Source organism: Nelusetta ayraudi, unplaced genomic scaffold (assembly GCF_046127955.1).
Source record: "Nelusetta ayraudi isolate G7.1 ecotype Tasmania unplaced genomic scaffold, CSIRO-AGI_Nayr_v1 ptg000135l, whole genome shotgun sequence".
Taxonomy (NCBI): Eukaryota; Metazoa; Chordata; class Actinopteri; order Tetraodontiformes; family Monacanthidae; genus Nelusetta; species Nelusetta ayraudi.
In genome coordinates, this window is record NW_027466185.1 from 11,883,996 (window position 1) to 11,895,623 (window position 11,628).

The 11,628-nt window shown below is 40.3% G+C and overlaps 1 protein-coding gene across 1 annotated transcript; it reads left to right on the forward strand.

The window, feature by feature from the left end:
* The first annotated feature begins 3,936 nt into the window (after positions 1-3,936).
* Positions 3,937-10,069, forward strand: LOC142905039 (prostate stem cell antigen-like). Its single transcript, XM_076051506.1, has 3 exons — positions 3,937-4,069; positions 9,145-9,255; positions 9,546-10,069. The coding sequence occupies exons 1-3, from the start codon at positions 4,018-4,020 to the stop codon at positions 9,767-9,769; spliced, it is 387 nt and encodes a 128-aa protein (XP_075907621.1). The 5' UTR covers positions 3,937-4,017; the 3' UTR covers positions 9,770-10,069.
* The last annotated feature ends 1,559 nt before the right edge of the window (positions 10,070-11,628 follow it).

The following is an 11,628-nucleotide window of genomic DNA, read 5'->3' on the forward strand; positions in this document are numbered from 1 at the left end:
CCCTGTTTGCTCTCCTCATTGTCCCCCGTCTCCTCCACCCCCTCAGAAGAAGGATTAGCTTGCTTGGCGTCTCCTTGCATCTGTGGGCAAAACAATAGAGGCATTTCACCGGGGGCCCAGAAAGCCGCCGCCCTCTCGTCAAAACATTTCCAAAAGCATCACTCTGAAGATGCCATTCCATAAGCAGCCCTCCTCCAACCTTCCCAAGCCGCTGCTCCCTCCTTCTTAAAGCCAGACCTGTCCTTCTGTGACTGATGTGGATGTTTTTCTTCTTTTTTTTAAGAGGGAGATGTTGGGGGGATTGTTTTTCTTGCAATCTCGACTCCTTCAAATCAGTCAGTCATTTACTAAATTCCTTTGTTGCATGTCTCCAGAGTTGTCGCCAAACACTCGCAAAAGCAGACGCACACAGACAAATCACAGCTTGGGGACGCACTGCGGGGCAAGACTGGACTCGCTCGCATGATTTTATTTTTTAAGCCCCAAACAAAAAAAAAAAGTTGCTTGACGATCCCAGAGGCAGCCGTTTGTTTCATGACATCAGGATGGCGGGAAGCCAACGTCTCCTGTTTGACATAACCGCTGCAAATTTGACCAGAAGTTGTGTCTGCTGTTTATTTATGTGCTTATGCAATTGGATTTGTAAAAAATATATATTTATATAAATACCACCAGTCAAAAGTTTGGACACACTTATTTCATTCGCATGACTATTGACATTGCAGTTTCTCACTGTAGGCATCAAAACTACATATGAACACACATGGAATTATGTAGGAAACAATAAAAGTGTAAAATAACACGTTTTATATATTTAAATTCTCCAAAATAGCCACCTTTCATGAAAAGCATATTTAGAGTTATTTAACGTGTTTTTCTTTGCTGCATGATTACATATATCTTGCTCATATATTTGATGTCTTCAGTATCTATCTGCAGTGTAGAAAGTTGGAAAGTTCAAAAAGAAATTGCATGAGAAGGTGTGTCCAAACTTTTGACTGGTTGTGTGTATGTAAATATATATGTATATATATATATATATATATGTATATATATATATATATATATATATATACATATATATATATATATATACATATATATACATATATACATATATATATACACACACATACACACACACGCACACACACACACACACTATATATGTGACTGGTTGTGTGACTGGTTGTGTATATGTAAATACATATATATATATATATATACATATATGTATATGTGTTTGTATGTGTGTGTATATATACACACATATATATATATATATATATATATATACTCACACACACAAACACATATACATATACATATATATATATACATATATATTTACATACACACAACCAGTGTGTTTGTGTGTGTGTGTGTATATATACATATATATATATATATAAATATATATGTATATATATATATATATTTATATATATATATATATATTTATATATATATATATATATAAATATATATATATATATATATATATATATACATATATACACACACACACACACAAACACATATACATATATATATATATATACATATGTATTTACATACACACAACCAGTCACACAACCAGTCATATATAGTGTGTGTGTGTGTGTGTGTGTGTGTGTGTGTGTGTGTGTGTGTGTGTGTGTGTGTCACGTTAAACGATTTGCCAATGGCCATATAACCGTTTGGAATAAAGTTGAATCAGCCATCAAGCCAACTTGGTCAGAGGAGAATTGTCATTCATGTCATTACCATTACCGTTAGCCTGACACTAATTTCTCTGCTTTGTTCTGTGAATATTCATCGTCCCACCGCCTACCGGCCCTTCTTTTCAATGCGCGGCATCTACAAGGAGGCCAGCAAGCATTGCAAACTTGCACGCACTTGTCGGACAGAGGTGTTGTGACAAACTGCGTGCAACACTTTGTGCAACTGAGCTCGCATTGTTATTACATATCTCGCAAATGTTGCTTCACTGTTGCGTATTAAATTCAAGGTTTCCGAAGGTCGCATTAAAATCATCACATCAATCTGGTTATAAAAAAAATAACATACGCAATGAAAATGAAGTGACAATCAAATTGACTTGGCAGATACAATGGAGGGAGGAGGAGTCATCAGTGACAGTTAGTAATAATGATAAATTATCCAAACTTATTACATTACAATTAATTATTAATGGTTATATTTTGCTCAGAAGCAATCAGCCTTATGTTTGCTTCTGGCCGCCACCTGCTGCAGTGGATAACGAGGATTGAACACACAAAGCAGCACCTACGGAAGGAGTGTGAAGGTCTCAGCTGAACTCCATCCAGCACGTTTATAGTAATGGCCTGTTACCTGAATTAGTCAAAGGTGTGGTCCGCCTGACCACCCCAGGAGCACAAACAGTCATTATATTAATGAGAGCAGCCAAGCCACTTCTGCTGCTGCCGTCCTGTGTTGTCATTGCATCAAAAGAATGTGATAGGATCTATTGAGACTTTTTTTTTTCAATTGTTTTGAGGTCCAGTCAAGTCAAGATGAGTCAAGTCACTTGAGTCCCAAAATGAGAAGATAAACAGACAAGGTCTGGTCTGACTGTGCAAAATCTTACACACTAGACCTTTTAAAAGGAAATGACAGCAGAATTTCTGTATTTACACTGGATGGAAGACCTGATCCTGGGTCATCCTTTGGGTCATGACTCGTGTTGTTTCCATCCTGGCAGTGGAACCTGCTGAGACATCAAGGCTGATAACGCTGCCTGATGGAGGGCAGTGGAGGACTTTGATTTCTTTTTCTGACCACTTTTCACTGCATTTGCACACAAATATTTGTAGTTTGTATTTCTTGCATGTCCCTACTCCTTACGCTTGTTACTTGTACTTAAACGTGTTGAAAGGATACAAATTATATTATTGCCGTTATGCAGTTCAATATAAGAGTGGATTATATTTGAGATGTTTTAGATTTTAGAGTATCTCGGTTTAGGGGTCACTGTTCAGTATGTTCTCACCACAGAGAAGAATAACTTGTAAAAAAAAAAAAAAAAAAACAACTTTGGTTATTGTTATTAAAAGTGTTCATGTACATAACCGTCAATGAATTGTTTCATTGTTTGCAGAATTTTTTTTTTTTTTTTTTTACTGAAGTACCTGAACCTGAACCTGTACTTTCTTACTTTTACTTGAGTAAAGGAATTGAATCAGTACTTTTACTTGTTTGTGTTGTTTTTTTCTTTAACACAAGTAAGTACTTTTACTTCAGTACAGATAATTTTGCCACCTATGGAGGTCAGCAAGATGCATTAGTGGGTGAAACGCAGTGTTCTTCTTCACAACAAGCAGAGTCATTCTGTGTGTTCAAAAAAAAAATATTAAAAAAAAATAGGCCACAGTCACATGGGCCACAGCACTTGGTCACTTGACCAAATTGATATTTGTAATGTGCTTAAATTAGATTGTGTAGCCAATGCCTGGCTGGCATTGAACTAAGTGAATTAAGAATCTGCCTCTGAAATTTAATATGAATATAAAAATAAACGAGGGCAGTGGTGGGGGGAGGGGGTCTTAAAGGGAACGACACAACATTCACTGGTTCCGGCTTAAGACCCATACATCTGCTAGTGGCTACAAAAACACTAAACTAAACCAAACTACTAAAAAAACAAAAACAACTACAATTACTAATATATAAAAATATAGTACTATAAATATCAATTCCCAGCTGCCTGCGCGCTTCCCACAGTGACTCCCTGCTGGAATGTGCACCTCCTCCTCCTCTTACCTGTGAATCACTCAGGTGGGAGCGTTCCAAACTTTGGGAGCAGGGGGTGGGGTGGGGGGATAAAAGGGTGGATGTTATAGAAGGGCGCTTCTGATTGGACGACGGTGACGTCCGTTCGGGGAGGTGGAAGGTTATAAATGAGGAGATGGAGGAGAGGCGAGCTACATTTTCTAACGGTCCGCGTTTCTCGACGTCCACCTCCACGCCACTCACCACTCTCCCACCCGCGACACCATGAACAGAATAATCCTGCAGCTGGTGGCGGTCGGATTCTGCTTCGCGCTCGGTAAGACGAAAGAGGTTCGGTTCGGTCCCGGCTTGATGGTATTTTTACGTGCATTTTTGACATTGATCAGATTTGGATCAACTTTGCAGCTGAAAAAAAAAAGGTTCTGTTAAATGATACGACTTTTAAAAGTTTCAATTTTGTGAGGATGCCGTGTGTGTGTGTGTGTGTGTGTGTGTGTGTGTGTGTGTGTGTGTGTGTGTGTGTGTGTGTGTGTGTGTGTGTTGTGTGTGTGTGTGCGTTCAGTGCTGGAAAGGAAGGTGCAGAGCTTTTCTTTTCTTTTTCTCTACTGGACGTGTTCTGTCTTTGCTCCAGATCCCCAAATATGTTTTTTCTCCTCAAGCCAAAATATTTAAACAAATCTTTCAAAAATGTTAAATTACAACCACTACTTGCACCTTTGCACCGAAATACCAGCTGGTCCTCTAAGTTTTTTTTTCTCCAATCACTGACTTTATAAAGTGACTGTTTTTCAACATAATTTTAAGGACTTCTTTCAAACAGACATTTCACAAGGTGTAAGGGGAGATGTGAGGAGGGGAGAGGGGGTCGCACTTTATACCCAGTGACCACACCCCCCAGGATTTAGCCTAATTCTGTGTTTATATGTTAGGACGAGGCCACCTGTTTGCGGTAGAAAGATATTCTCCCTTCTTTTTTTTTTTTTTTTTTGCCCCAGACTTGATTAAAAGGCTGAATCATATCCCAATGTCAAGTCTCTGGTTCCACTCGAGCACAGAGGGTTTCGAGCACTCATCCTCTTGCTGCTATTATCTTTTGTCTCTTGCTGTAGGTGGGGTCCGTCCTTTCTGCCCTGTTGTTCCCTTGTCTTGTTACCAACCACACCCTTCCTAACGGGAGCCTTTTATTTTTTTCCACGTTTGGTCCAGGATGCTTTTCTTTTTTTCCCCCCACTTTTTTATGTAATTGTGGCCTCAAGAGCAGACAAACACTTTGCTTGTTGTTTGTGACACAAGAGCAGACAATTACACACTGGTTTTGTGTCCCCTTGGGGCCTACGAGTGACCGAGACGGATGAATAGGTGTCCGTGTGCATGCGGCTGACTAGTCAGTTTGAAATGTCAACACGTTACAGGCTGCTGGGAAGTTTCCTCGAGCACCAGCTGCCCAGCAAAAACAGACAAAAACACTCAGCTGGTGAATTCTTAAAGGCCTGCCCTCACCCTAGGGACCCTCTGAAATCCAAATCTGGCATCAAAAATCTTCCTCTTCTGATAAAAGTCGTTTTATTTACATCTAAACAAGGCAGATCTTCCTGCTGGCCAGCAGCGCCAGTCCTCCTTTTACATCCAAGAACCGCTCAATGTCAATCATCTTTATCACCTCGGAGCCGTTAGCTTGACCATGGTGATGAAGATGATGAGGATTCTTATCAAAACGCTGAAGGCTCCCTTTGCACTCTCATACTTTTCTTGAATATCTTTGCCTGTTTACAACCTTGTTGTCTTCTACTTTTCATGCATGGAGAGATTCTTTTTTTTCCTTAAACGAGTGACTCAGCTCCTGTTATTGATTGTTTTTCCTTCCAGTCTTTCCTCCATGGGGAGGCTTGTAGTTAAACACTGCTATTGTAAAAGAACCTTCAGCTTTTCCCCCCAAGGAAATTGGGCGTTTCTGTCAGGTACACATGGGCGTGTTGACAGCAGTATCACGTTTAACGTTGAAAACATAAATAAATCCAACTGAGAACTTTTTTTTTTTACTACAGAAATGGTGAAATGAAAAAGGGCGTTTTCAAAGCAGATTGCTCTTCCCACATCAGAGCTTCTGTTTTGCTCTCTGTTTGCGCCTCTGCTTCACAGCAAACAGGCTGGCTCTCTTAAACAACAACATTAAAAAAAAAAAAAAAAAGTCTCTGACGTTCGACGTGATGTACTTGACGTGGTTGAGCGCTAGAGGGCACTGTGGGACCGTCTGTGCTCTGCGAGGTGGCGCGAAGTGCCACGCCTTAAGAGCAAAAATTTGTGGAGTCAGTCATGGCAGGAAAAGCGCCTTAACACAGGAAATGCAGGGAAAGTTCCACATGTTTTGTCAGCAAAAAGAAGTCGCAGTAGCATTTAAGCCGTTCCCAAAACCATTTTCTGAAGCACGACGTCGTTATTGGACTAAAAGCAGAAGCTAAAGTTTAGCTTCTTTTTATTTTTTCTGACTCCTGTATCACCGTGTATTTAGGCCTGCGTGTACTGAAGACTCAGTTTGAATCCCACTCCACTTAGCATGATTGAATGAATTGTCGGGGGAAATAAAATAAAAAACGCAGGCAGACTCGCATCAAAAGGAGCGCCGGGGAATTCAGAGTGAGCTGAGCATGACACAGATTTTAATTTTTTTTTTTTTCCAAGTCCTGACGCAAACACATCTGACAGCCGCCCCTTTAAAAAAAAAAATAAAAAAATAAAAAAAAGAATTAACAATGTGAGGTATCTGTCAGCGTTATGACAAATTTCTGGCTGTAAACGTGCAACATCTAAGATCTGTCAAATTCACTTTTCTTGACACTTCCTCATTGTGAGAAGGTGCTTTAATCAGGTGGAGTCCCAATATAATCACATGTTGACCTTCACGTCCGGGTAGTCGTGGTCCCATCACTACACACTGACTTCATGCTTTGTAATGCTGCCAAGACATTTTCCCTTACACACCCTGTGTACACACACTCTGTGTTTGGCTGTTTTCTTTTTCTTTTTTTTTCCTAGTTGGTAAAGTGACCTAGATGTTCCGGATTATCAAGTCAGACAGGATCTTGTATTTCGTTCTGTGGGCAGCGGCAGGAAGAAGGGCGTACTCTTCTGTCTCAGTCAGGATTGTGAGGCAACATTGTGTTCTAAGGTGTGGCATCACACCAGGCTTTGATTTCCAGCAATTTACTGCAGTACCAGAGGATTTTTTCCCCTGCTCTTTCCAAAATGATTTAACTCTTCCTAACGTTTTCGGTTTACTACCATGAAAACCGCAGAGTCCAAGCGTTTTCTTTCACTGTTCTGCTTTATCCATGCGAGACTTTTGTCTGTCAGGTGACCAAAACAAGAGATGATTGTCCAGACTTGTAGATGCCGTCAGATGGATGTCATTCAAATAGTGGGGTGACAGGGTGTGGGACTGCTAAGTGAGCTGAGCTGTAGGTGTGTTCTGTCCCTGACTGACACCGTGCAGGCTCCGTTTTATATAATCACACGGCTTTTATTGTGAGAAACGCAGCCTCGGCCCGGTAACGTTTGTTTCCTAATCCTTTGCTAAGGTGACTTCCATGTAATGTATACATTGTGTGTTTCAGAGTTACCACTCTTAAGTAACTGGAAACTTCAAAGATCATGGCGCTGATGAGTCACATCAGCAAGCATCCCCAACTTCTTTTCGGGTGCCAGAGGACATTTCACCTTTCATCCAAAAAGGTCTTCAAGCATTCTAGAAAGTTGGGGATGTCACAAAAAGACTCAAAGTACGAGCTATATACTAAATCATCAAGAGTCTGTCGTGTCAAAATACCAGATTGTTCAAGCACTCATGCCAGCCCGGCTGTCGGGTGACTCATGAATTATGAAACGGCGCAATCAATCTCTCGAAACCTGAAGTTTGATTAAGAGATAAATGTTGCTGGGACCAGTTACTCTTTGGCTTCAGCCCAAGTGGTTCTCAAGATTTTGCTTTAGACTGAGAGATAATGAAGCCCTCAGACTTGATTAAAATAATTAAGCCAGTTGTGAGCTAGTGTCCTTATGATGTACTCTGAAATCATACCGTGGAGTACAAAAACAAAACAAAAAAAGAAATAAGAAAAAAAAAAGAAGCAAAATTTGACATGCAACACAGCAGCTGAATATTGTTTTTACATCTTCGTTGTAGTATTTTGTTCATCACTTTTACAAGTTTTTTTTTATGACTGAAAACGGAGAAAAGTTTGCCAGCGGGTGTAGTGTGTACCAAGCCTTTCCAGTCACGGTTTGCAGGTGTTGAAAACTCGAGCGACTGGTTTCAATGGTTTCAGCGGAGTCAGACTGCGTCCCCGCTGCCTTTGTGTGAAGCCACAGGCGGTGGAAAAGTTCCAACCTGTGACGTGTGAGGATGTGTGTTCCTGCCGTGTCTGCCCAGTCGACACGCTAGGGCTCATAAAAACTATTCCTGTCACCATATTTAAGCTCTCTTTGCGAAATGGAATCCATGTTGTCACTGTCAGGGATTAAATGTGCTTCGATTCATGATACATATAGCGCTAAGTTGAGGCGGCATGAGGCTGTAAAGACAGTATCAAACCCAATTCGCGGTTGAGTAAATCAATGTCTAGGTCGGCCAATGACAGAATACATTTTCAAATTGTGTGTTGGATGTTCAGTATGAGTGTGAGTAGTGTGAGTATGGCCAGAAGCTCAGAACTGTACGTCTACTCTTCATTTTCCTCCATACAAATGGAGATGATATTGACAATAAATTTACGTCATAACATCAATAGCTGTGACTGAATCTCATTCTTCTTCCTGTCTTGTGCTTTGCTATTTCATTTTTAAACTAACAAACCTGTCTGGGTGGTGTATGCGCTTACGTTGAGCAATCACGAGCTTGTCCCTGAACAAACTACAATTTTAAGCCTACCGGTTTTGCTGGCTTCTCATTTGTTCCGTTTCCGCAGGCCAATAGCAACCAACTAGTAGGTGCAATGTTAAACAGTGGCCTCCTTTTAAGTCGTTGAATTGGTTGGAAACAAGCATTGGTAAGATTGTGTTCAATGATTCTTCATGTAGACTGAAATGTACAAATCCAATAATTTCCAAAAATGTAAAATTATATTGATGACGATAAAATACATTCAAAAGTTGCACAGCAAAAACAAACATGAATAAAGTTGAATAAACTGTGTTGGTAATTACCAGCATCATCACTTCTATTTATTTTTATCTGTCTGCTTGATACATGGTTATTTTTTTATCTTTCTACATCATTCCACTCAGTGACGGTTCACATCAGAGCTCTGCTTGCCAACTCTTGCAGACCAATGGTGGCAACATTTAATCAAAATCCTCTCTCTCTCTCTCCCTCTCTTTCCCTCGCCCTGACGACAGGCCAAGCTTTGCAGTGCTACGATTGCAAGGTCGGCTTCTGGAACTTTTGCATCACCGGCAAAATCCAATGCGACGCCGGACAGCACTGCTTCAGCGGTGTTGGGCAAGCAGGTGAGAAGACCTGGGTTCCAAAAATCTCACCGTGCAACATTCTGCACAGGGACAGGATGTCAATACACATCCACACCCACAGCCAACGAAAAAATAGCAGCAAGATTTACGAGCAGCAAGAGACAGTTACAGAAACAGCAACTTTTTGTTTTTCATAAGAAACATTATTAATGTCCTGCTAAACCCCTTAAGAAAAGACAGGGCTTGTAATTTGTCTGGTCTTTATGTGTGTGTGTGTGTGTGTGTGTGTGTGTGTGTGTGTGTGTGTGTGTGCCGTTTCTCCTCCACAGTCAGCCTCGTGGATATCAAGATGAAGGGATGCCTTGCGAAAGTTGATTGCAACAAGACCACAACCGTGAACTTTCCCACCAGCGACTCCAATGCCACCGCTTACCACATGAACAAGACGTGCTGCAACACCGATCTGTGCAACGGCGCCCCGGCGCTGCAGCGTGCCGGCGGCCTCAGCCTGGCTCTGGCCTCCGTCGTCGCTCTGTTTGTGGTGCTCCATTGAGTCGCCACTGACGAGGGACCGCGTTTGAGCGAACACACACGCACATTATACCCAAGCCTACATCATCGCGTAGATCCACCCTGAAAATCTTTTTTTTCCTCCCCAGGTTTATTAGTTTGTCTGCTAGTCGTGTAAATCAACCACCCATTGTTACTGACGCTAAAACAATGATTTGACATGTGTAGCACACAGGTGGGAGGAGGTTACGTTCGAATGAGCAGCGTGAAGTCTGTGCCATTTGTTTCATGACGTGTTGGATGTTGTCCAGCGTGACAATTATGTTTATTGAAAAGGCTATTTCATTTTCATTTCATTTCTTACTAGCCAGCTAGCTAGCTAGTAAGCTAACATAGATGCTAAAGACAGAGCAATAGCTAGCTTTGAATGAAACAGTCTACACGTACAACTCCAATTGATTCTGTTGACGTGTTTGGGGGTTTTCTTGAAAAAAAAAAAACTTTTTTTTTTTAGATATTTTTTCTTTGCTTAGTTTACTCCAATTTCTTTGGCTAACTGTTTGCCCTCATTGGTTGTCGTACATAGAAATATTAGGACTAAGTATAGTTTCTCAAACTTTTAAATAGTGCCTTTAATATGTTGTGTCTAAAGTTGTAACTCGGTATGTAAATTTGTTTTTAGTCACCATGTCGTTTCAAAGCTGTATTTCATTTATTCCAACATGCTTTGTGCTGTGCTTTACGAATGTGTTGCTGAAATTATGTAAATTCTCCCGTTGCATATGTCATTGATTTTTGGCTAAGATCCTTGTTTTTTTTTTCCCCTCGCTGTTTTTGCCACAACTGACAGCACTTCAGTCTTTTTTGTTTGTTTTGTTTTTTCTACATTTATCCTCTTCCTCTACTTCAGATCTTCCACGGTCCCCAAACCTTTTCTTTCCCTGTTGTATATATTTAGGGGGGAGCTTAGCTCTATTAGATTCTAATTTTGAAATAAGATGGATCAAAATTAGTCAAAGGGTTTAATTTTTAACACATTTTCTATCGAACAATTAATATAGATGAGTTAGACATTCCAGAATCTGCCACATTTGGCATTATTTACAAAAAAAAATAAATAAATAAATAAACTGATCTGTCTGCCTGAATTGTATTTTCTACCCAATATTTGCTCATTTCAACATGAAGAATACAATAAATGTGGAAACTGGGGAAAAAACAATTTGTGTCTCCTTCTTTTTTAATATTTCTTGTTGCCAGAAACTCAGAGCTGAGCGCAGGTGCAGATACCGATACTGACAGCTCAAACGTCTCCATTGTTCTTCTGTGTTAAACAGACATTAGCTGGTTTCCCTCCATAGACAAAATTCCTCTTAGACATGCAAGCTTCACATAAAAGCCACAGCAACTTGGCATCCTGAGTCTTGTTAAACCAAAACTTGTTGGGTTCATTACAATGTAAGTATACCATAGTTTTGAGTCTCTAATTATGTATTCTGTTCATATCATATTGTACCTTCTCAATTAAAATATCTTGTGAGTTTACACCTCAGTCATTTGAATTTCAGAACAGAGCCTGTTTGGACAATCTAAATTGATTTTAGGGCGTCATAAAATTTATCATGACAACTATCAGGGTTTTTTTTGGGGTCAAGGGGCAAAAGGATGGAACATATGAGTGAATGAAACCAAACAAAAAATGCCAGGGTTCCATTTGATTCAATCAACCATCAAATGTCAATCATCTTCAGTGCAAACCGGCTCAGGCAGCATGTTCTCCGCGTGCAAATGTAAAGGTTCCTCTTCTGTGAGCTCATCCGTCACATTCCATCACTCTTACACCTTGCTCTCTGGCAAAGTCTCAAAGACAAAAGAAACAGACATCTTGGTGTCCCCTCCCAT